Source organism: Argopecten irradians, chromosome 2 (assembly GCF_041381155.1).
Source record: "Argopecten irradians isolate NY chromosome 2, Ai_NY, whole genome shotgun sequence".
NCBI classification, from domain to species: domain Eukaryota; kingdom Metazoa; phylum Mollusca; class Bivalvia; order Pectinida; family Pectinidae; genus Argopecten; species Argopecten irradians.
The window spans coordinates 16,037,743-16,064,400 of NC_091135.1; the positions used below are offsets into that span (position 1 = coordinate 16,037,743).

Sequence of the window (26,658 nt, forward strand, 5' to 3'; positions counted from 1 at the left end):
TTAAACCAATAAAACATACCAAAGAGATTCTAATACAGATCAATCTAGAAAGATATGTTATAATGAATTGATGCAAAAATATCATATAATAAACTGGTCTACATGTTATTTAAACATACTCTGTAATAAAGGAAAACAAATTACAAAAACTAATTATTCATTAATGGTGAAAAGTTTAAAATAAAAGTTTGGCTTGACACAGACTATCAGCACTGAAACCGAGATGTGTAGTTACTTAACACTTGTGATGTATGTTGCAATTTTATGATAATCATATGGTGACGTCCTTTACGAACTTCTATACCGCGTCCTACAGGTTTTTACACATTCAACTGCATTTCTAAATTATTATTTTTATCGTTTAAGTAAGATGTTTACATTGCCACTGCATAGTACATGTATATGTTTGTATATTGCTACTAAACCCAATGTAAGATAATTTCCAATATTAAAATTATAAGTTCTTGCAATAAATAGATATGAAAATATATTCCAAATATTTTTTGAAATTGATTTAAGTGCTATATTAATCTTTGTACATCCGGTTTATCAGTGGTACTATTTCATCTTCTTTCATTTTCAGTCGGTTGCCTATGGCTACACACCGGAAACGGTTGGGACACACTGTTTCCTGCCAATTATTGGCTGTTCCATCAAATGATATTTGTCCTTATACATTTTATAATGCAGACGTCTTTATTTATAAAAACTATACTTTAATTTTTATTTATTTTCTTTTTATAACTGGTATGACTAGTTAAGTGTAAATATAACTCCCACCATTGTTATAATAAACAATTTACGTCCCCGGTGACGGTGTTATATGAAGGTTTATTTACCCTCAGATGTAATATTTCCCTAAGGCAAGCCCTTGGTAATTATAACACCTTCAGGTAAATAAACCTTCATATCACACTACCACCGGGGCCATAATTGCACAATATTGATTACATGTGTGATTTCCTTGTCTAAAGTATGCTCAAAGTGCAAAGACTAAATCAATTAGGAATATTATATGAATCATGCACATTTCCATTATGTGAATGCTTTCTCTATTGAGAATGAAACCTGTAAGCACACGTAAACACCAATATCAAGTATCACAAAAATTCGACTACCAAATGCTGCTACGAGTAAGAGGTCTCCTATACTCAATGAAGTTTGACAAAACCTTTCCGTTATTTGGTTTTTATTTCAAAATTTGAAAAATATACTTTGTTCCGACTGTTGATATTACCTATACTACTTATACATTAAACAACTGATATATGTATATCTATGAATATTGAAGGTCATTTGACTCGCACGAACACCATGGAAATATCATGCGATTATCACAAATATATCTCATCAATCCGTTTGATCTACAACGTTTATTGCTGCCACATTAGCTGATGTAGATTACTATCAGAGAAAAGATAATTACAAATTATGTTTGTAGGAAGTCAAAGCAATCTCGATTATGCAAACTGTTTTGGTATGACCGCCTATCTTCGTTAACTTTCAAAACAGTATAAATTAATGAAAATGTAAAACTTAATGAACGTTATAATGCAGTTTCTAGAATTTTATGTGTAAAAAATAATGTGTAATAGGTGTTATACACGGATAGCCGCCAATATGTGTTATGTAGAGCATTGGAGACTAGTGGAAACCTATCAACCTTAGTCAGGAATCAAAATCTGGCGCTTGGATGGTATGAGGTTTCCTTTCCGAATTAATAACCTACCATTCATTTACACTATGCCCATCATACTTCTATAATTTTAACAAGTATTTAGTCACCAACACAATCAACTAAACGTATTTCTAAAGCACTAGTCATGTCCAACGTAAACTTAAGTTTTTGCTAGCAACCCCTCAGCAGCTAGTCCTTGTGACCTACCACTAGACTATTGCCCATAACTAAAAGAGTTAAAAAAAACCAGGAGCGTTCGGTCGATAAACACCTTTATTGAAGACATTAAAACGTATTAGCAAAATAATTACTTTTTGATAAATCGATGTAATTCAATTTATGGTCAAACTCAAACCTAATACGAGTGAAAAATTAATCATATCATCTTTTTATCTTACTCGGTTGCTATTTTTCGTGCACTTTGAATACGATTAATATGTCTAACATTTGTTTTTCGTTTGTATCAATGGACATAGTGAGTTCTCATCACACTAGAAATATCTTTAAATCGATGTGCTGATGTATATATATGTTATCATGAATATTGTATCATCTTTGTCTCATAAAAATCACGCGATGTACATTGAACATGCATGTAATTCATAAAACATAATTGTTGTAAGATGGATTTAACATATAACCTTCAGCCGATGTAGATAGCTTATGACTGGCTTAGTGTTCTACGGTTTTGTATTCATATATTATGGTAATTGTTGAATTGGTTGAATTTGTTTTTTAACGTTGGCTGTTACCACCTTCTGATATATGGAGATGGACCTTCTTTCTGCCTTGGTGTTTCTATCTGTGGCGGAGTACACCAGCGGCCTGGTGGAATTGCAGTTCCTCGGACGCGCTCCGTTATTAATGCAAAGATATACCCGTACCACCCTACCTACACTGTACCAATGTCTGGACCTCTGTGTTACGTACAAATTATGCAAAAGTTTCTATTACACAAACAATAATGCTATAAGGCGCTGTGTGTTGAACGCTGACGACTTCAGGCAAATTAGTACTTGGGGTGCAAACTACGGTTATACATCAATGGAGAAAGCACACATCCCAAAGGTAAGATCTAGTATGACACATAATCCTTCTGGTACCTAGCTAAGATGTAAAATATAATATTCTTGGTTACGTTTCATAAAAAATTATCATTATGAAATTACAATCATTTAAAGTCAGGTATATTTGAATTCTTTAAAATGTGGAGTAGAGATATTGCACTCTATGGATATAAAAATATGATGGAAACTTAGACTTGATCAATTAAAAATCATAATTAAAGAAATGATTTACGTCTATCTTGACTGAAGGAAAGTTTCCTCTGACATCCACGTGATGTTTTGTTCCGATCTTTAGGGAATATCAAGTGTCTTTCCGAAACAGTAATCCAACAGTTTTCATAGAAGTTTTTATACACTGAAGTTGTAATGCAATTTTATCTGACAATAATTCAATTCTGCTTGTTACGAGCATTTTCATTGGCTTAAATATTTATTTATTCAGCCCATAAAGAAAAAAAATGGCGTCGCCGTTTTTGACGTTGCTTCTGATTGGCTGAGATGATTGCATAAAGATTTCATAGACAAAAGAGTCCAAAAATGAATTTTGAGTATTGAAGAGATAATCTTTAGTAAATTGAATGAAAAGGATTAATTTGAATATTTTTTTATGTTATGAAGATATAACACAAAAATCTGAGTGTACTCTCATCAAAAACCGCTTTGCGGTTTATTTTAGAGTACACTCAGATTTTGTGTTATATCTCCATAACATAAAAAAATCAATTTTAAGTTAATCCTTAAATGATACCATGTTTGAGGAAAATACAATTCTGTCTGTCATTCTGGAATTAGTACAGCATGATATATAGGTAAAGATGTTAACCCAAGTAAGTAAACACCACTATACACTATACCTGTGTTACATCTGTGTTACACATTTTACAGAGATATGGTGGAATGTGTAGTGGACACTCATGTGCAATCAATGAGATGTGTATGCAGTCTAATACGACGTACGTCTGCATAGAACACGGTAATGTCAATATCTTCTACTTCTTTATATCCACTCATTAACCTATCCGGCTTGAATCAACAACATTAACTTCCAATGTTATTAGAATCGTTTCTTTTCCCTTCCCTGAGTAGTAAACCACACTACGACAATTATCGGATATATATAACGATATATTCAAAGTAATTCAATGAAATGTCTCGTTATAGGTGTACAATCATGTTTCAGCTCATCTAGATTCCTCCGTGCTGTCCCCATCGTGCTTATTAACCAATTGAAGTGCAAAATATACAGGTCAAACATATCTACCCATTAACATACAATAATATGTGCGTGTTGCTGGGGAAATGAAATGTTCAGGGCGCTTTTTAGCTGCATTACTTTATGATACTTAATGGTATTTTCCAGCACGTGTTCCTTAAGGATTCTCTTTATTAGATTCACGAGTGTTATTATTATAGTTATAAATGTCACTTCCTGTTGTTAAGGGTATATTCCCTTTGTAGTTTTTATATTTGATTTCCTGTTCCTTCTAATAATTATCTAGTCTGTTTCTAAAGGTATTAAATTTTTTTGGTGTTACATGATTCGGTGGGTTGTTCCATATTGATATCGTTGATATTCTGAAAAAAGAATGAGTTCTTCTTTATTGATGTCTTGGTTTGTTAGGGAAAGACTTTGAGTGAGTTTGTCCTGCTGTTTGATCTTTCTGTGGTAACAGACCACATCCTTATAATTCTGGCCACCCATTATTGGTTTTGACTTGACCTAAAGCTAACCAGAACTCGTGCCGCGGTTATTGTCAATGTAGAAGAAGACTTGTTTTCGTCATAATGCTTGGTTTAATTCCTCTTATTGATTTTATTATTTTCTGAGAAAGTTTTGTTTATTTTATGTTATGTCCGTTTGGAGATATTATTGTATAATGACAAATCAAAACTTCAAATACCTTACAAATAATCTTTATAATTCATTATTTGAGCATAATCTGATTGTAACAAGAAAAAACTAATGATCAATTCTAAATTGAACAGTTACTTAACGCTCGAGGTGAAAAAGTCAAAAGTATTGCGACTTTACAATAGTCGAATGTTGACGCCCTTTACGAACTACTACATATCCTACTACTTTTTACAGATCCCCCTTTTGTATTATAAATTATTGGTTTAGTGATAAATTCATATGGTTACCAATATTCCAGACCTTGATTCTTCCAAGACGATGTATAGGTTACATATAAATATTAAGGGAAATGCTGAAATTAGGAAAAGTGTGTGTCTTTACAGATTACTCCACGGTGAAGTGTCCAGAAGAATGGGCACGTTTCGAGGATATGTGCTATACGCTTACCACAGATCAACTCACATTTGAGGAGGCGAAGGTAACACCATATAGCTTGTTATTTTGCGGGGGAAAGGAAGATATTTTCGCGAGCATAACATTTAAATGGCATAATAGTGAGAAACGGCTTTACAGTAGGATTATCATTAAAGTGATACATGTATGTGCTGTCATCATCAGACTGTATAATCACAAAAAGTATTTTATATGTTCAAGAGACAATTCAGTAAGGCTAATCCTGTGACTTAACCCTGAAGCGAAATATGGCATAAATGTGTTGTTCTGCATTCCTTATTAAATATTGAACAATATTGATGACATGGCATTGTTCAGTACTTTGCCTGATACCGTTGAAACTCCAAATCGTATAGCAATACGATTAAGCAGGTACAGTATCTACGCTGTACACATACCCGAACCAATGCCATGTCCGTAAAACAAATGCAATTTAAACTAATGCGGAGTAGATGAAATTAGTTTTAGACAGGAACATGACCTAATGAGGTAAACACGTACACTATTGTAAGAGCGATTTGAGTAGTTCTAGACAAAAATTGCTTAACTCCATTGGCAATGACCCTTCCTTTCTCCCTTCCCCTCTCCGCCTATATGTGTATCTTACTGTGCTTGTTTTCAGCCTCCTCTTTACTTCTCCATCTATCTCTCCAAATTGTACATGTAAATATTTGTCATCTTGTTGTGTATGTATTTATTAAACTGTATTGAGAGAGGACTTAAAATAAGTTTGACAACCTGTGAACGATCAAATTGTATATATTTGATACAAATAAAATATGTTTAAATCAAGCGTCAAGGTTCGGAATACAAGACATCCGAACACAATTTGTGATGACGGACAACGAGTGAGTTTGAACAATTCACACGTATTTCATCGCATTGGGCTTCTCGGCCAAATACAGTAAAACTAATTGATCTAACTTTTCTTAGAATTTGTTTGTTTCCAATATATGTGCGAATTTTAATGCAGTCTTGACTGAACTGTCCCTTTAATTACCACCAAAACTTTAACAAACTTTTAACAAACACTTTGAGAATTGCAATGCATAAGTTTTGATATTACACGGGCAATTAAGAATGTAAATTTCATGAAAACAAATAAAGCAGAAAACAATAAAGAACAATTGAAGTCACTCCAATACAGAGTTTGTCTTTAATGACTAAATACTTTTGCAGGAATACTGTGCGAACACGGGAGCAGAACTAGTGACATTTGATTCCTGGAAGGAATTTACCCAAAATAAGGGATGGATACATTTTCGATTAGCACGAACATTAGGTAAATTGCCTTCGGGGAATCTCTGGACTGGACTGACCTATTCGTTACCTATGCCTCATTGGTTGCCATTCAACCACCCAGACACGAACGAGTCCGATCTGTGTGTTCTTATGACATATACCAGTCGGGGAACCTCTGGTTCACTTCGCATTGGACCACTCGAAGCTCGTAGCTGCAATGAGCAGAACGGCGTCGTCTGTCAACACAAGTATGTACCATATATAGTAACATATTAAGTCTAATATGCATATTAGTATACAGTAATCATATTAAAAAATAAATGTACTTTGGACAGTCACACTGGCATATATTAAAAGTCACTATCATTAATGTAACTAATGTTATTTCAATTAACGTAAACACTTGGGTATTTGTAATAAATTAAAATAGCTGAACATGGTTATTTCGATATGTGAGAGAACAACATTCGTTCAAACAATACGAACTGTGAATAACGCTATGGAATATTCCATATTCACGTAAAGAACGATACAAAAATATAAAACTAAGAATACAAAAACATGTTGGGAAAAAGGTAACAATTAAATTGCAAACATATAACTAAGCACTTAAGATCATGATATTACTTTTAAATATACTGGTTTATCTCTGAACAATGACTTTATATTCTAAACGTATATTTTAGGGCTCCGGAACATTGGCCGTAATGATCAGTGGGTACTGATTTGGACGGAAGAACGAGACCAATGAAATAGTCGGTTATCCTGATTCACGGAACGATTGGACGTCCTAGAGGGTTTGTTTGTGTGCTTTAAAACAAACAAAAAACTAATCTTGTATTTATGATGTCTGACATTTGCAGAGGTATAACCACATATATGATGTAAGATTTAATTATGCATATGACCATGCAGGCACAAAGTTGTTTAAACGGAGCCCAGTGATTAACCAAAGTCTAGTTCAGCCCTTCACGTGATCACCGTGTGATACTTGACCATCAGAGGGTCATGATCAGTCAGCGCGTGATCGGTTTTGGCGGACCAATCAGCGTCATCCACATCTATGGAGGACCAATCAGATGTGTGCGTACTACTGGAGCCGGAGTCTGTCCGCATCAAGTTCATCACTTTATAGCCTCTCACCTCGGTGAAATTTTCTCTGATCGACTCCACGTTTTCCGACCCTGATTTGTTCCAGTTTTGTATATCTAGCTCTCAAAAAAATTTACCCATCTCCACCCGTTTTATACGTATTCATTTAGGACGTTCGTTAGATATGTGCCTGTATTTCTTTTTACAGTTTATAACTATTTGTTTGTGTCTATTTTTCTATTCTATCTTGTTGAAACATATTATCATAAGTCATTGTACTTCATGATTATGTGTTCACTTTTTATGTATGTCATTACAAAAATGACCTTAACATCATTTTCTATCTTTGTTGTTTTTACAATGTTTCAACAAACTAGCTGCCGTTTCTGTACAGTATACCTAGCTACCATAAATATTTTTATGATAAAAATGTCATTCTTTATGGAGATTTATAGAATTTTAAACAGTAACTCATTAGTATTTATTAATATGCAAATAAGTTCATTTTCGTATAAGAGTCACAAATTAAAAAAACATGGAATATTATGATTTCCAGATTTCTTTCACAATATAAAAAAAATATCAGCGTGTTTACTGATTTGATTGTTTGTATTTGTCAGAAAGGCCAGCTTGTCTGGTGTCTACTTATCTTAAATACACGCAACTCAAAGAGACTAACATACAACATTATATAAAGTAAGAAAATAAATAACGTACATTTCCATGTTCGTTTTATATTTCTTTCCATTGAGAATGAAACATGCCCATATGTTACTTTAACCAAAACCCTAATTTTATTCTATTGTTGTATCGAGAAATCAAATAAAGAAAGTTAAAGCTAAAACTTTACGTTTCTGTTTTCAAACTCGAACAGGCTGAGACAGCAACATCATTTACACTGTTAATGTTACCTACACAAATTATGTATTATAGTGATATATGAATATCTATGAATATTGAAGCTTATTTGACTCGCACGAACGCCATGGAAATATCATGCGATCATCACAAATATGTTTTATCCATCCGTTTGATCTACAACGTTTATTGCTGCCACATTAGCTGATGTAAATTATTATCAGAGAAAAGATGATTACTAATTATGTGTATAGGAGTCAAAGCCATTTCGATTATGCAAACTGTTTCGGTATAACCGCCTGTCTTCGTTAACTCTCCAAACAGCATAAATTGATAAATAGATAAATTTAATGAACGTTACAATGCGGTTTCTAGAACAATCTCTGTGCAATAGGTGTTATACATGAATAGCCGACAATATGTGTTATATAGAGTCTAGGATATTCATGTCAGGGATACACCTTCGGACTACATTACGTTGAAGTATCGAAAAATGTTACCCGGTGGGTACGAAAGATGTTTCTATTTCAACAAATTTTAATGCAAATAAGATGCAAATGTATATGACATCAAGCAAAGCCTATATTAGTCATCTCAAAACAAATCACCGAAATGATTTAACATTTGATGTAACATTTTGAATTGATATTGTGTGTATCTTCCATCGTATCACCGTAGAAAAAATCTAAAAAAATTGCCTCAGATATGTTGTCTGACTTACATGGCAATAAAGATGTATTGATTTCTTCATCATAATGGTCATAGCCTTGTAATAGATGTCAGCAGTTTCATCACCAAGACTACATGAACACGTTGGAGAAGATGTTTAAGTTTAATGCTTATGGAGCCGTTTTGGCTTTGTGCACAGCCAACTTTGATAAGAACAACCTATATGAGCTAACATAATAACATAAGCATGAGAAATCAGTAAACAGCAAATGAGAACTGACACAAAATATCGACATAGACTTATGAGTAGTCAATAATCTAGAAGAAACTATTACTTGAACTCTAGAATAACATCTGTTTTGAGAATAGTGTGTATGATATTTCGGTTAAAGTCGTTACGTATTGCCATTTTTTCTGTACCATTTTTTCTGTAATGCCATTTTTTCTGCAATACCATCCAAACACAGAAATAGAACAAACACACCCCGATAATACTTTGCAATACTCTACGACGCAATCAGATTTAATACAATGCAAAAATGCAACAGATTTAACTAGACTACCATACAATACATCGTAACACATTAAGCATTGAACTGTATTTTGTTTCGATTTAAGGGCAATGTGAACGTGTAACAAATCCAGGATAACATTCTTTATCTAAAGGTCAGAAACCTTATCATGTATTCCACTTATCCCAAATATATTATGTAACTATTCCCTGGTAGTCTGTCCGCACGGGAGAGCAGGCATTCGTGTGGAGAAGCTCAGAGAGAATGCTATCAAATCTGATCATCCTAGCCACGGCGTTAGCGTCATGTTGTTATGGTAAGATAATTTCTTTAGCATTCTTCATCTCCGTGGTGAGAGAAATCACTATATAAAACCTAGTTTCTCCATGTTATCTGAGACAATCGCTAGAACCATTTTGTCCTTTAAAGAATATAAAGGTGACGAAACAATATTGATCATGTCATTCGGAACAACGGTACAGTACTAGTATTCATAGCGATTTGAACATTTTCAGGCCTAACGAAATACGAAAAACTAGATATGGCATTCACTGAGTTGCTTAAGAATGAAACCATGTAAGCGTTATGGAGACAACACGTGCAGCAGTTCCATACAAAAGAGGTACGGTTTTCTTATTTGTTCCTTTAAGGTACAAATTCTGTCAGTTATTTTTTTATAATAATGATCATCTACAAATGACTTCCGTTCCTGGCTTACGAAGTAATGGCCATCGATTACAGCTGTTCCTACACTTCACACAAATGATGTAAGGTATTTATTCTTCATTAGTGACTTTCTTTTTAGTCCCATGCTTTAAATAAAAAAAAAATATTTGATCCTGCAGTAGAATTTTAAAGAAAAATGTGAAAAATAAAATTTCTTAATTTTATTTACATCTTTATGATATCTGTGATACACACCACATAACTGTGCCTGACAGAGTTATCTATCTTGTTGATGCCGGTACCTGACACGAAGGGGCAGTGGTACTTCGTTCTGTAAGGCTTTAATGCGTTCATCTAAAGCCTTCCTATCAATCAAATCCACGTGACCGCTAGTACACCGCTGGTGACAAATCGTTGGTTCATTCTTAAAATTGTTCTTGTCATTGGTGGAAACTGCTTGCATAACACCTTGACGAAGTGCACGTTCTAGGTTTTCAACCGCGGCTTGCTGACGCTTACTGGTCTCCAGATCTGTGTTCGGAAGTTCGCCTGGCGTGGACAAGTGATCATCCTCAGCCCGTGAGTCGGGCCATGAGAAACAACTACGATTACTACCCATGTCTACATGGTAACCATGGCGTTTATCGATTTCTGTGTCGAACCTTAGATTATTGCACTCGTTCCTGAAGTAACCACGACCAGTATCAATCCCATTCGGTCTCATATTAGATCCGACATTATCTTGGGTTATGAGGCCATCACCGGAGGCCCGCCCGTCCTCGCTATCCTCGTTAGAACCTACACTGATTACCTCCCATGTTGTTGTCCTAGAGTAACGCTGAGGACTAAACCTACATTTAGCTGTATGTTGTTGGCACCGTGCTTGCCAATGATTCAAACTGGAATTCGCATCGTGCGTCATGTCGTGAACTGCGTTAGATACCAATCGTTGCCTACTTCTTTCCATATGATTTAGTTTCTTTAAAGTCAATATTTCGACATGTCCACAATCCATGCAGATATCGTTCCATCGTGTAGCTTCCCCATTCGTTGGATACAGATCATCGTAGTCTTCAACATTTTGATACTGCTGGGTAGTTGGAATGTTTCGTTCAAGAGTTGACACTTCTCCTTTGGAATAAAGGGGGCTAATGGTCACGGAAGCAGTCGATCTGAAGTGGCGATCCTTTTCACTTTTGTGTGACCGTGTACGTCTCATTTCACCTTGTTCCCGAGGTTCATTAGGATAGTTTACATATCTACCATATTTCATCCCATAATCAAGTTCGTTGGGAATATCATCGTCACACAGCCCAACCCCGCGTGACTGCTTACTTACAGAACGCGGATTACGCGTAAACACCAGATCCTTTTCTGGACATTTGAATCTGACTCTCCTAGCAGATCCGTTCTCCGTGCAAGAGGAATCAGCGGAAAGTGATTCGCTCCGTCTGCCGTTTTCATTTTGAGTTTTCATTATTCCCTTTACAGACGAACTTAATGAAACTTCTTCCGAAAATGCTCTGTCAGACAATTTCCCATGTCCAGCAGGTATTTGCGGCGACTCACGCCCCAGTTGCCGATGCTCATCAGTACTAAGCCTTATTCCACAACTTGTGGAACCATATGTGTCTGAATGGTTAGCTTCAGGGATATCTCCACTTGATGTTCTATCCTGATCCGAGTTATGCTGCACATGTCTGTCCTTTCTTGGAGATTTACGCACGTCTAAGGATGTTTGGGATCCTCCATATATTCTAACCAATTCGGGATCGGGATAGCATGAGGAAGCTGTTTCGTGCTTTCTCTTCTCTCCTTTTACATACCTTCCCCTATCCAAATACGAATTATGGTTTTGACTTCCGATTCCACAACCAAACAGCGAATGTTTAATTACTGGATTTCGGACACGTATATTTGATTGTGACACGTCCTTATCTGCTATTGCTGGTGACATCCAGCTATCAGAGTGCGCGCTTCTACCTGGCTCGTTTAAAAGTGGAGGGTATGCACATTTAGACTGTGCCGACAACATGCGATGATCCCTGGCTGCCCTTCCCTTCATTTCGTGTTGGAACATACCGGCGTAATTTCGTTCTGTACGCGTCTGTATATCTGGACAATGGACTTTTCTAATCCAGGAACGGATTGCCTTTGACCGACCAGAGTTACTACCTGTTAATGTAGCAAACAAATATAACCCCGATTACCTTTGTATACATAATTTTACCGAAGATAAGATACAGTACTATTATGTTGCTATGAATACCTACATTGTATATCTCGCTTCATAAATGTATTGTAGTTGTCAAAGTACAGGGAAAGGTTGGGTACATAGAGAGAACCAACGTTTTTGACCTCGATATAGAAACAATACACTTTCGTGCTGAAGGAGAGTGATAATACATTATATACCTTATTTTTATCAATCCATTACATTTATGTGATATGAGGCAAAACAAAATATGTTTGTTTAGAGTTACATTGACGAAAAACAGGGTCGGTAGGTCGGGAGAATTTTTTTTAAAAGTGTCTTTCACTCTAAAATAATTGCCGGAACCAAGTCTGAGATGGAAATCCCGACTTCATTTTTTTTTCGTAGAAAAGAGGGAGACAATAGGGTTCGCGGGTAAAAACTAAGGGCCGGTCTGGTAATCCTTAACAGACATATATTTGTTTTTGGTCTGATGTGGTCCAATTAAAACAAAACCATAGCGACTGCTAACAGCATCAAACATCGATATTGTCTCTAGCAGACAGTTTGAAAATAAAAAACCAAATACACATCTAGTACTTGCCTTGGCAGTTGGCTGCCGAAATCTGATGTTCCCTGATAGCTATCTGCCTTTTGAGATGTTTGCCTAGTTTCCGTCTAGCATTAAACAATTCAAGATACGAAGATGGCTGTTGCCGACTTGCCGAGGTGACTGAATCTGGTGTAGAGCTGGATTTGGACGGTACTACTTCCGGAAAACTTTTTGTGGTATAACCAGGAGCCATGGTGTCAGTAGAGCTATCGCTATGTTCTAACCTGTCAGTCCCTGATGTTAAAATACCCGGCGTCGAGTGACACATTCCAATACTTATTTCTGAATCAGGGTGCTATTTCAACACGAATCACAAGCATTTGATTTGGCGACCATTTGGACCGATAGACATCTGTGGTTTTCCTCCAGCATACGAAGTTGTCCGCGTTCCAAATTAGGAAGGACCATTCCTAAATGAGGACTCCATCACACAAACATACACAGTTGTTATCATGCTATTTGTTAAATAGTACAATACATATTTCCAATGTATTCGGCTCTATAAAGCAAATCAATTGGGACGTCTTCCCAAACTTCAGGGCGCTTGTTACCATCTGAAAATCGCTAGCGTAGTTAACAGTAACAATGACTAATTGTCTTGTGACGTCATAGAAGTGCTGACGTTAATGCCATCTGTGACGTCAATGGTTGCAATGCATACAGACTTGGACAAGGTAGCGAGACGCATATTGCAGCTTCTTTTTTGTGGGATTAGTTTTTTAAAATGTTATATTTTGTATATGTATTCATGCTACATGCAGCAAATAAAGAATATTCCATATGCTTATTCCAGAATATATATTTTACTATGTACTGATATATAGTAATGCATAGCTGTGGTTTAGCAAGAATTATAAAACAAACGAAAGTGGGTCAAAAACATGTTCCGGGTAAGCAGATTACACGTGGGGTGTGGAAGTCCTATCATACGGATGTCTGTAGGATACGAATTACTTCAAATAGTAAATACGAAGCAAGGAAGTTATCCTAACTGTGTAGATAAAATAGAATTTCCAAGATAGTCTGCCTCTTTAACGTAAAAGAAACACACTTACATGGTATGAAATTAACATAGAAGATATAAGAAGATAAAGTGTAAGATAGGTGTTGATTAAATTGTACGCGATAAACCAGCGAGGTTTAGTCAGGAATATTAGAGGAAACAGTTTTAAGGAGGTGGTATCTGTATTCATAAAATTGTTCACGTATCCCAGAAAATGAGCACGAATTTTCTTCGAAGAATTCATAATAAGACAATTGTACACTTACTTTGTTAATAATCTGATTACTATTGTTTGGACAGAGACGAAGCGTGGCTCAGTATTACGATGACTTCAACTGTCATAATATTGGATTACCACCTTCTCATACAACGCCAACGTCTGGTAAGTTCCATCCATAACCTGATGCTACATAATACATATTACATAACATAAGGCTATTTATAGCAATGTGAAAAATATTCTGAGGTCTTCATGTTAAAATGAATGTATAATACGTTTTTTTATATTCACAACAGTTCACAAGTTGAGCCCCTGGGACATCAATGTGGTCGCCGCTATGGGAGACTCGTTAACGGTAGTAACAATGTACAGCTTTATGTATGTAGTAATGCTCGTATGTAATTTAACGTCCATGTACATAAATTAGTAACTTAGAACACTAAGTGATACATTATCATGTTGGTCAGGAACATTGAGAGAAATTGAAGACTTCTCCATCGTCTGATAACAGTTTATGGGCGTTTTGTTATAATGTATTAATTTGAACACGTTTACTTATTTTTTGCAGAATTATGAAGATTTAATATTTCATTATGCTATGATTTGAGCCGATGTTATACCTAAGATGCGATGTTTATGAGCTTGAAAATAAACGATATTAGCTGGTTCATTCAAAACCGAAAGTGTATTTTCTTTTAATATACATGTATCAGTTAAAACATTATTTTCTTTCTACCAAAATTTGTGTCCAAACCCTCTGGAAATTATTGAACTTTAATTATATATCAAAAATAGCATGTATGTATGAAATCACCGGGGGAGAAATGAATCTACAGCTATAAATGCTATAGATTCATACAGGGAAAACTGCTAAGAAAAAAATAAATTATCTTAATATTACACCGTTAGGCAGGCAATGGGATCTCTGCCGGCAGCTGGCTCGGAGTGCTGACAGAATATCGCGGCAAGTCTTGGAGGTTAGTGTCTGGTTGGTGTCTCAACATTCATTAGTAGCATCCTCTCCGACATTATCTTTGGTCAGACTGTTTCCCTATTCCAACCCAGGTGGTGGGGATGATATTTTTTCTGTCCCAATACACCCCCCCCCCCCCAAAAAAAAAGGTTTAAAGCTATGTACAAATGCACAAATTTCACATCCTAGCTGTATGCATTGGTATTTGTTTGTACAGTATATATATTCATTGTTAAATTTTAAATGAAAAATGTTGTTTAAACTAAATACACGAATTTAAATTAAATGAATTAATAAACTGTGTATCACATTGGGTACATTTTACTTAGCCACATTGATGATAAGAATTAAATTCATAACACTGTTACAAGCACGGATTTAAATCAACTAAAACAGTAGTAAAATGGTCTGCATGCGCGACAAGCACGAGCTCAAGGTCAAAGATGATATATATGACGTTTCATAACATTCGAATTATCAAACGAATATGTTCTACGCGTGCATTCTGTCTTATTTATAAAGACAAAGAAACTTACTCTCGTCTTAAGGGCAGATATCTTTGTCGGACCCGTGTGTAACAATGTATGTGAGAGTTACCTCCCCTCCATTAGTGAGACTTTATTCGTGCTTGCTAACTATAGGCATGGTAATTGAATTTAACATTAAGTAATATCTGTTGGTTATTCTAGATACAAGCGCCTTTTCAATAGCGTTAAATACCATGCACGTAAAATGTCTGCATCGTTAGACATCTATCTGGTTAATTAATCATAATTATTATTTCTTTAGTATTGGAGGTGACGGGTCCCTAGACCAGGGTGTTATCACGTTACCCAGTAAGTACAGTGTTTAATTACACTATAATGTTTAGTTTCTAACTTTTGAAATACAACTGTATATTTAACAAGAATTGGAGTAAAAAGTGTTTAAAGATTCGCCATTGCAATTAATTAAAAGACACTTATCAATTCTATTTGATAATGAATGAGTAGGGAACATTCACAAATTGTAATATTGTTTCTGTCGTCAGACATCCTGCGGAAGTTTAATCCCAATTTGAAGGGTTACTCTCTGGACTTCGGGGACAGAAACGGCGCTGGCGCCAATCTGAACGTGGCGGACCCTGGGCACACGTCATAGTAAACACATTATAAAACACGTTTTTATCATACTACAACAGTGCATCTCTGAAAAACAATACCCAGTTATGTATTTACCAATACAATCAGTGATATTATACTGAAGGCAGTCATGAGCATGTAAGTCATATGATTTAAAGACTTTATCGACGGTCTATCATTACACAACAATCATCGTTTTTCACAAAGTCCCTTCTTAAAAGCTAGAAATAACTGAACTTTGTTAATCAAGTTAGTAAATCGCATTTAATATCATGTTCTGTACTTGAGTAAACTACCATTGTCAAGACAAAAATGATAATGTATTCAATTCGGCGATGACTCGCGTTTTACCAACTAAAACACCTGACACGTTATCGTTATAGTGACATGCCAGATCAGGCCAGGATGTTGATCGAGAGAATTAAGTCTATGCCTGGAGTTAGTTTTTTAAACGACTGGAAGATGGTGACATTGTTTATTGGCGGGAACGATCTCTGTGACTACTGTAACGACAATGTAATTATAAATCTTTAATTTATTTCAATTGATAATATTTACGAAATCTTGCGTCCATCTGATATTCTTATTGTGATCGCCAAACAATGTTTGCAATTACAGAACCGGCTTTCAAAAAAAAATCTGAAATGAGTGAAAACAACCGCTTATGGTTCTATTGCTAGTCGATGGATTTAAACACCCGTGCATTCCTTTCTGAAATCGTGCACCTATTCGTGTCATACAGTGTTTCTTAATTTACCTAGGCAGATGATGCAATTGAACATCTTTTGGGGAATCCGTATCTACATGTGCATGTCATATTTATGTGTTTTAAACTAGGCTCGATACAGTGCCGACAACTACATCAAAAACATACGGACTGCTCTTGACATCCTTCACGCCGAGCTACCCCGCGCTTTTGTTAACGTCGTGGAGATTTTTGACGTCACACCTGTCGCTGCCCTCGCTCAAGGTTTCTTCTGTTCCTTTGTAACAAGGTAACTCTATTGTTTCCATGTTATCTTATAAAGAAGCATGACAGAATCGAAGACAAGTTTGTGGTCTAGAATCTTGTAAAATTCCTGCTCTTGGAGTTTACTTTTACGTATGGTGGTGTAATGCTAAATCCTAAATAACACATATACTATGATACAGATAAAACATGCATATATACTATTAATGAAATGCGAACGACTTTTTAAAATATAATCCATTCAGATTGATTTTACAGTTATGCCTGTCAGTGTGGTAAGGAACCAGGGTCGGTAGCTGCAGTCCGCCAGGCGGCGCTTGACTACCAGTTTGAAACCGAGGCTCTGATCGCCAGTGAGCGCTATAACACACGTGATGACTTTACTGTGGTACTGCAGCCATTCTTCAGATCTACAGTTCCACCAAACGAGGTACGTGTGACGACTGACAATCTGGAATAAGACAAAAAAAAATTGAACCTTAACTTTGAATAGGAGACGGTAGCACAGTTAGTATGAAACATCCCTGTGACAGTTTACGTAGTTTCCGCATTTCTATTTGTTGGACTTTTAGCTTCATTGGTACATCATGTGAGCTTAAACATGTCTTTTTTTAAATAAAAAAACTTGTATGAACTTGAATATTTTATTTCCCTGCTTCTCACTGGTCGTTATGGCTGGCGTCGTTATCATTGTGACGTCACAATTGTCACTTCGATGGATAACTGTTGAAGTGGCTCTTCCGTCCTTGACATCTTTATCAAAGAAGTAAAATACCGTAACATTTTCTGTCAAACTTGCTCCCAATGCTTTCAAATGTAGTTACACTGTACCTGTTAAATGTTTCATGAAATGGCCTTTGATTGGTATTCATCACCCCGGGAATATCCTACTGAAATAAGTTAAGTTTTTAGACTTAACACTACCAAACGTTTTCTTCCAATTCATTATATGATACGCTAAGCAAATGGGGTATGTTGGAATAAATACTAATTGGTGACGCGAGGTTGATTTATTCGTTTCAGCAAGGAACCAGTTCTCCTGACCTCTCCTACTTCTCGCCCGATTGTTTCCATTTTAGTGAAAAGGGACAATACGCTGCAGCACATTCCCTGTGGAATAACCTGGTAAGGATTTGCTTGTTTTATAAGGCATTGTTGACCCGATCGACTGAACTAATATTGATATTATTTTATCGATCATATCAGGTGCACGACAGATTTGTATCAAGGTGAAAGGGTATAGCATAGATTCATAACCTATTGTTAATATCATTGTATGCACCGGTTTTATCCATGGCATCTGATTGTCGAAGTTACGTTATCAAAGCTTATATTGTGAAGCTCAAACATATTTAATTACACACCAAGACTACGAAACATTTATACATTCACCCAGCTTTCATAAAACAGGATACATTACTTTCTGTTTTATTTTTATAAGTATATTCATGTGTTGTTGTTTCTTTTATGACTGCATATATCGTAAATCGTGTTTCGCAGTTGGAACCCATTTCCAGGAAGGATGAAGCTTGGTATATCAATGAACCTTATCTTTGTCCAAACACCCACGTAAGTATAGCTTTCAGACAAATATCAATCTGCACCAAATACCCATTTAAATTTAGCTTTCAGGCAAATGCAATCGGCACAAAACGCTCACGTAAGTATAGCTTTCAGGCAAATGTCAGCTGCACCTAACACCCACGTAGGTATAGCTTTCAGACAAATGTCAATCTGCACCAAATACCCACGTGAGTAGTAGCTTTCAGACAAATGTCAATCTGCACCAAACACCCATGTAAGTATAGCTTTCAGGCAAATGCCAATCGGCACCAAAAGCCCACGTGAGTATAGCTTTCAGACAAATGTCAATCTGCACCAAATACCCACGTGAGTATAGCTTTCAGACAAATGTCAATCTGCACCAAACACCCACGTAATTATAGCTTTCACACAAATGTCAATCTGCACCAAATACCCACGTGAGTATAGCTTTCCGACAAATGTCAATCTGCACCAAACACCCATGTAAGTATAGCTTTCAGGCAAATGCCAATCGGCACAAAAAGCCCACGTGAGTATAGCTTTCAGACAAATGTCAATCTGCATCAAATACCCACGTGAGTATAGTTTTCAGACAAATGTCAATCTGCACCAAACACCCACGTAATTATAGCTTTCACACAAATGTCAATCTGCACCAAATACCCACGTGAGTATAGCTTTCCGACAAATGTCAATCTGCACCAAATACCCACGTAATATCCACGTGAGTATAGCTTTCAGACAAATGTCAATCGGCACCAAACACCCATGTAAGTATAGCTTTCAGGCAAATGCCAATCGGCACAAAAAGCCCACGTGAGTATAGCTTTCAGACAAATGTCAATCTGCACCAAACACCCATGTGAGTATAGCTTTCAGACAAATGTCAATCTGCACCAAATACCCACGTAATTATAGCTTTCACACAAATGTCAATCTGCACCAAATACCCACGTGAGTATAGCTTTCAGACAAATGTCAATCTGCACCAAACACCCACGTAATTATAGCTTTCACACAAATGTCAATCTGCACCAAATACCCACGTGAGTATAGCTTTCCGACAAATGTCAATCTGCACCAAACACGAATACCACGTGAGTATAGCTTTCATCTGACAATATAGCTTTCAATGTCAATCTGCACCAAACACCACGTAAAAGCTTTCAGACAAATGTCAATCTGCACCAAACACCACAGTAGTATAGCTTTCAGACAAATGTCAATCTGCACCAAACACCCACGTAAGTATAGCTTTCAGACAAATGTCAATCTCGTAAGTATAGCTTTCAACAAATGTCAATCTGCACCAATACACCACGTGAGTATAGCTTTCAGACAAATGTCAATCTGCACAAATACACCCACGTGAGTATAGCTTTCAGACAAATGTCAATCTGCACCAAACACCCATGTGAGTATAGCTTTCAGGACAAATGTCAATCGCACAAAAGCCCACGTGAGTATAGCTTTCAGACAAATGTCAATCTGCACCAAACACCCATGTGAGTATAGCTTTCAGACAAATGTCAATCTGCACCAAATACCCACGTAATTATAGCTTTCACACAAATGTCAATCTGCACCAAATACCCACGTGAGTATAGCTTTCAGACAAATGTCAATCTGCACCAAACACCCACGTAATTATAGCTTTCACACAAATGTCAATCTGCACCAAATACCCACGTGAGTATAGCTTTCCGACAAATGTCAATCTGCACCAAATACCCACGTAATATCCACGTGAGTATAGCTTTCAGGCAAATGTCAATCTGCACCAAACACCAACGTAATTATAGCTTTCAGACAAATGTCAATCTGCACCAAACACCAACGTAATTATAGCTTTCAGACAAATGTCAATCTGCACCAAACACCCACATAAGTATAGCTTTCAGACAAATGTCAATCTGCACCAAACACCCACGTAAGTATAGCTTTCAGACAAATGTCAATCTGCACCAAACACCCACGTGAGTATAGCTTTCAGACAAATGTCAATCTGCACCAAACACTCACGTAAGTATAGCTTTCAGACAAATGTCAATCTGCACCAAACACTCACGTGAGTATAGCTTTCAGACAAATGTCAATCTGAACCAAACACCCACGTAAGTATAGCTTTCAGACAAATGTCAATCTGCACCAAACACCCAAGTGAGTATAGCTTTCAGACAAATATCAATCTGCACCAAATACCCACGTGAGTATAGCTTTCAGACAAATGTCAATCTGCACCAAATACCCACGTGAGTATAGCTTTCAGACAAATGTCAATCTGCACCAAATACCCACGTGAGTATAGCTTTCAGACAAATGTCAATCTGCACCAAATACCCACGTGAGTATAGCTTTCAGACAAATGTCAATCTGCAGGTCTTTGTTTAGTTGTCGCCTTCCCACTTTGAGAGTAGGTATTGATTGTTACAAAGTTTGTTCTGTAAAGGTGTATGGTCTATGAACTGCTAGCTTTTTGTTATAGAAAAAAAATATTTAATGCGTTTTTCAAATTTTATTCCACCTAGGTAAGTTTTAAACTTTCCATATTTGCCTTCTTTTGTAAAGTTCGTATTCGCAAAAAGTTATGAAATAATTCAGTGTATATTTTGCTTTTTTGCGTGTACACAACATTACAACAATTGTTTAGAGTGAAGATTACATGAAAGAAAACTTCAAACGTCACGTCAACAATAAATACTTCCTGTAATATTATTCTTTTTCACACGAAAATAAAACCTTTGATAGGTTAATGGTTATAGTTGTCTGCCCAACTTATGTAGCGCTTCCAAGTATCACATGGAATCATCTAACCCTAAATGGATCCTAGTGGTAACTTTACTTTCAATATGTATATAAAGGTAATATCACCTCTCTTTCTACCCAAATGACTGTCCAGGAAAAAGCGGATTTTGTGATAAGTTACAATTCTAACTAGTTCATAAGCACTATATTGTATCTAATAGTGATATACATTATAGACCCAGAACCCATGATATAAACAAACATGTCTTATAATGTTTCACTTATTTTGTAATAGTAAAACTACTTCTGATTGTTTATCTAGACGATATAACTTTTTTCTTTTGTGTTTCTAGGCCACTGGAACGGGGCCATACTTTGCTACGTCCAAGAATTCGGGCAATTAAACATGCTATGTTTGGAATTGGTTTATCAGTAAACTGTACCGGTCAGGGTTTCCGGTTCACAAACAGTTCAGCCTTGTGTTGATAACTATAAAATCGTGATTTTACTGACATAGATTCACATACGTAACCGGTAGTTCCTAGTATAGTTGGTTCCAGACCTGTCACTTTTCTTATCTTTATTGCAGTCGTTGCGATCTCGATAAATACACAAAAACAAAACTATAAATTATTTTGATAAAACAGATAAATATAAATAAGAAGAAAAGGCAATATAATTAGAGTATTGCAATCTAATTTGAATTTTTTTTATTACAATGCAATATATTTTATGTGGTTCATGTTCACAGATAAGTTGTTGGTAATTGTTGTACAATTCTTTCATGAGTTTGCGACATTTTTGTTTTAACATTTGAGGTAATCCGATTTTGAGTTAGATTGATTTGGCGACTACCAATGAACAAATAACGCTTTTCGCAATAACGCATATGATATTCTCTATTGACATTGAAAAACCATTCCATTCTATAAAGTACATCCAAATGAGTGCGAAAAGTGATATCTATTTTCGGATATGTTAAAGATGTTCCACCGCCGACAGAGCTGAACTTAGACAATTCTCATCACTTGGACAGTAATTGCTTTTTCCTCGTGTAAATATGTGTATAATTAACACCATATAATATAACTTGTTTTGTTTTTAGATGTGTAATCAACTTCATTCCATACAAGGTATAGATTTTTTTTTCTGAACGCAATTAATTATCTTGAAGTAAATTGGTAGCTCAAACTTTTTAATGCTGGTTCATGAACTGCATGTGTAAAGTAAGTAACTTTTATAACTAAAGAAAACATATACTAACTCGTATGTTCCTGGGGTTTTTTCTAAGAAAAAAATACCATTCGTCAGCGGTGTAGCATCTTTAAGGACTAGCATCGCAACTAACTCCATATAATAATGATGTTACTTTCTCAAAAAAGACAAATAATACAATGTCAGCATTTATTCGACTGCAGATATCAAGAACGATTTCAAACGACCAAGAAACGTAGCACAGTAGCAGGCCTTTCCTACAACCATTGATAAATATAATAATATTGTATTGTTATCATATTAAATCTCATTGGCCGATTCTCATTTTTCATTTAAGCATTGATGTCACTAATTTTTTTTAATTTTATCGGGGTATGAAAAAAAATTGTTTGTAAACTGTGTGAATCCGCATAACCCGATAAAATTGAAAAATAGTGAAATCAATACTTAAATTTATTTTATACTCTATAGATTCCATTGATTTTTTGCAAGGGATTATTTCTTTCCAAATCGATACGCAACGTCAATGTTTCTATTGTGACGTCACGATAACGTCGGGATTCCGCGCTATTCTCCGATTATTTTTTTTCATCGTGGAATGAAAAAAATGAATAGGCCAATCAGAAAGCCAGAAACAAAGAGAAAATTAATTATTTAAGCATTGATGTCACTATTTTTTAATTTTATCTGGGTATGAAAAAAATTGTTTGCAAACAATTTTTTTTCCATAACCCGATAAAATTGAAAAATAGTGACATCAATACTTATAATTAATTTCATACTCTATTTGATAAAATTATAAAATGAAGTATGTTTAAATGTAACATTATAGTGGTTTTTCAAGGGATTCTTTTTTTCCGAATCAATACGCATCGTCAATGTCTCTATTGTGACGTCACGATAACATTGGGGTTTCGCGCCATTCTCGGATTTTTTTTTCATAGTGGTATGCAAAAAAAAATATTGGCCAATCAGAAAGCCAGATTTGGTATAAAAACAAAGAAAAATTAATTTTATCGGTATGAAAAACGAATTTCATGAATGGCGTGTAAATTCATAATCATGACGTCACAATCAAGATATCGACGTTACGTATTGGTATGAGAAAATTATTTCAACTTTTAAATCCTAATTTCATGTCCTTAATCGCACGTTAGCTATAAAAGAAACGTAAAAATTACTGTCAGCCTGATATCGTTATTAGTAGTAATAAAAAGAAGCGTTTAATTCTAGTAAGTCTGCCGTCAAAGCCTTGTTACGTTTACGAATGTAGTGAACGATTATCATAGTTGCCTCTGTTGATAAGAACTGAGATTTGACATGAATTATTGACCGGCCAGGTTAGAAGATACCGATAGATACAAAAGTGTATCAGTGTGAATTTAGATCTGGAGAGTCGAGTCGCCATGTTAACATCACTGTTCGTCGTTACGCTGTGTGTTGTCTCCAATGTTGGAGGTAAGTATCTGATAATCCATAGCGACCATGGTGATTTAACCATAATGACCATGATGATAGTAAGCAGGGTGCAGGGTGACCATGGTGATGTTACCAGAGTGACCATGGTGATGTTACCAGAGTGGCCTTGGTGATGTAACCATAGGGCACCTGTTGCTAATTATAAGATATAAGTTATTCTTAGGTTTTAGTCTTATCGCAATTTTTTTAAGGATATTCATTGTTTTACGTTCATCACTATAGATGTTTTCGAAAATAGGAGTGCATTATATTGTTGGAAATAGATACAATAATTTGTTGATGTTCTGGATTTTTGATCAGTATTCATAAAAGATAACAAATTGACAAAACATGTGTCCTAACCTGAATCGTGACAATCTAAAGCGTCTTTTTAAATTAACATTTTGATGAATATGACTGAATTGACATACAATGTAACTAGCGTTTTCTTGAAAAAAGGAAATGAAAATAAGTTACACACAATATTTTGAATGTGGTTACTCAGAATAGCAGCATGTGTTGTCTTCTATGATACCGTGTCCAATGTTCACACTTTTTACAGTAAAGGCTTCATACAAAGTGCTTATTTATACTTTCAGTTTATAAAGTCGTTCTATATCAAGGTGATAATAAGAGTAATGTGCTTGATGTTTGCCCCATCACAACAAGAGTAAATTTTAACATTCATTTAAATTATCTATTATTAACAGTATTTAATATCGACTCTCTAAAAAGGTTTTGTTTACATTCTTCTAATATGACTGGCAAATGGGCTATTTCTTAAAATTTGGGAACTGAAGGAATAACAACTTCCAAATTTTTTTTTTTTTTTTTTTTGATTTCACTCATACTTCATATGACAACTTGTTACATATGGAGAATATAATTTTCATGAATGAAGAACAACCTTTTGAAAAATTTTGAAGCTGTATCAAAACATCACCAGAGAATATTCTGAGCAGATTTTAACATACATGTATATGCAAGTTGGTGATATGTGAAATTGGTTTATTTCATTTTCATCTCATTACAAGCTATGGAACCTCATTACTTAAAATAATATTGGAAAAAGTTAAAATGGCATATTGGAAAAAGTTAAAATGGTATCGCAACTTGATACTGTTACTGAGGTTATTCTAGGGTGAGCTTCATTATCTATTATCTATAACGATTGTTTAGAAAACCAAGGTCAATGTAAACTAACAGTTACTATGGTGACAGGCAATATTGTATGTGGACATTAGTAAACAGACTTGTCACCACGGTAATATAAACTTTGTTTACTTTACATCGATTACGAAACAAGTTATATAACTTATAAAACTTATACAAATCACTTTCCCCGATGCCCCAGATGTAAGCACGCGAAAGGAGGTGGGAGGAAACTGGAATACCCGGAGAATAACCCACGTGATGGGGTTTAGTGAACCCTAATTAGCTTTTCACATTCGTGTCAGGGATAGAACTATGATCAACTAGTAAAAGGCGAGTGGCTTAACAACTACATCACCCGATCCCATATTATACCTGTCACCCCGGTAGCTACATGTATAGCTACGTATTGCAAGTTGTTTTGCAGGTACAAGGTGTCCTCGTTGTATTTATTGTAATACTATTAAATTTTGTTTTTGTAGCTTCCACATGGTACGACCGGTACGTGAAGTTTTACAATGAGACCATCCCAAATAATAGCACACTCCTTAAGATGTGGAACGACCACTTGGCTCTGTACAAAAGACAGGTCAGTTTCAAAAGGTGTCGAGAATAAGATCAGGGAAATGAACAAATCGTTCATAGTTTGCTAATATACTAACGACAAATATAAACGATCCATAATCAGTACCTAACATTCCTGAACACATGCATATACGAAAACTAAATTCTCTAGAAAAACAATGATTTTTAGGTACTCTGGATTAATCTGAATTCAGCCAAAAAATAATTATCTAATGTTATCGACTAATTTATGGTTTTCGTGTTTCAGCATTCTAAGCGGGCATCCTACCCTATCCCATGTACTGTGATTTATGGTGCAATAGTTCTCGGATTGTCGTACTAGAAAATTTTTATTGCTACTGTCTCCAGTTTAATGTAAGTGTTTCCACCCACTGGAAGTTATACGCCTCAGTTATCGCTCAGACTACTGTGATTTAATGACACATTTGGAGTACTAAGTTATGTCACACCAAAATAACATATATTAGCTGGACTACATTGTTACTACTCCTTTGGTACAACAACATTGTTTCTGTAGTTTAAGGATGCGTCATAATTGTTAGATCATATATAGAGGAAAAATGTTTTGGTATCATCAAAATTAAGGCTGATCCCGTTTGTATTTTTTTTTATTTCGTACTCACAAACAAAGATACTTTATATGAAAATCCCACTGCTGAATGTCTAATACAAACTGTAAGGACAGATCGGTAAGTACCATCGGTATAACCGTGTGAAAGCTGCACTGTCGCTTATTTATTTCCTATTAGGATTAATTCGTAGACCGTTTATT

The 26,658-nt window shown here is 35.6% G+C and overlaps 3 protein-coding genes across 3 annotated transcripts; 2 read left to right on the forward strand and 1 right to left on the reverse strand.

Annotated features, from left to right (window-relative positions):
• Positions 1–854: 854 nt before the first annotated feature.
• LOC138314605 (uncharacterized) lies at positions 855–8,231 on the forward strand. Its single transcript, XM_069255017.1, has 5 exons — positions 855–2,746; positions 3,631–3,718; positions 4,984–5,078; positions 6,233–6,543; positions 6,982–8,231. Exons 1-5 carry the CDS (start codon positions 2,444–2,446, stop codon positions 7,001–7,003), a joined length of 819 nt encoding a protein of 272 aa, XP_069111118.1. The 5' UTR covers positions 855–2,443; the 3' UTR covers positions 7,004–8,231.
• Positions 8,232–9,648: 1,417 nt separating this feature from the next.
• LOC138314607 (phospholipase B1, membrane-associated-like) lies at positions 9,649–21,945 on the forward strand. Its single transcript, XM_069255019.1, has 13 exons — positions 9,649–9,742; positions 9,942–10,048; positions 14,203–14,284; positions 14,419–14,477; positions 15,032–15,099; positions 15,885–15,931; positions 16,126–16,234; positions 16,600–16,732; positions 17,054–17,211; positions 17,445–17,616; positions 18,210–18,311; positions 18,687–18,755; positions 21,830–21,945. Exons 4-13 carry the CDS (start codon positions 14,460–14,462, stop codon positions 21,878–21,880), a joined length of 927 nt encoding a protein of 308 aa, XP_069111120.1. The 5' UTR covers positions 9,649–9,742; positions 9,942–10,048; positions 14,203–14,284; positions 14,419–14,459; the 3' UTR covers positions 21,881–21,945.
• Positions 10,299–13,487, reverse strand: LOC138314606 (uncharacterized). The gene is made up of 2 exons (XM_069255018.1): positions 12,891–13,487; positions 10,299–12,267 (listed from the first exon to the last, which is right to left on the reverse strand). The coding sequence occupies exons 1-2, from the start codon at positions 13,165–13,167 to the stop codon at positions 10,370–10,372; spliced, it is 2,175 nt and encodes a 724-aa protein (XP_069111119.1). The 5' UTR covers positions 13,168–13,487; the 3' UTR covers positions 10,299–10,369.
• Positions 21,946–26,658: the final 4,713 nt, after the last annotated feature.

Bases quoted from the DNA above. Each gene is read 5' to 3' on its own strand.
- LOC138314605 (XM_069255017.1), top strand. From the start codon at position 2,444: ATGGAGATGGACCTTCTTTCTGCCTTGGTGTTTCTATCTGTGGCGGAG. The intron at 2,747-3,630 runs GTAAGATCTAGT...CACATTTTACAG, and splicing joins AGAAAGCACACATCCCAAAG to AGATATGGTGGAATGTGTAG. The intron at 5,079-6,232 runs GTAACACCATAT...ATACTTTTGCAG, and splicing joins TCACATTTGAGGAGGCGAAG to GAATACTGTGCGAACACGGG.
- LOC138314606 (XM_069255018.1), bottom strand. From the start codon at position 13,167: ATGTGTCACTCGACGCCGGGTATTTTAACATCAGGGACTGACAGGTTA. The intron at 12,268-12,890 runs GCAAGTACTAGA...CTACATTAACAG, and splicing joins TTCGGCAGCCAACTGCCAAG to GTAGTAACTCTGGTCGGTCA.
- LOC138314607 (XM_069255019.1), top strand. The intron at 16,733-17,053 runs GTAATTATAAAT...GTTTTAAACTAG, and splicing joins GTGACTACTGTAACGACAAT to GCTCGATACAGTGCCGACAA. The intron at 17,212-17,444 runs GTAACTCTATTG...TTGATTTTACAG, and splicing joins TTCTGTTCCTTTGTAACAAG to TTATGCCTGTCAGTGTGGTA.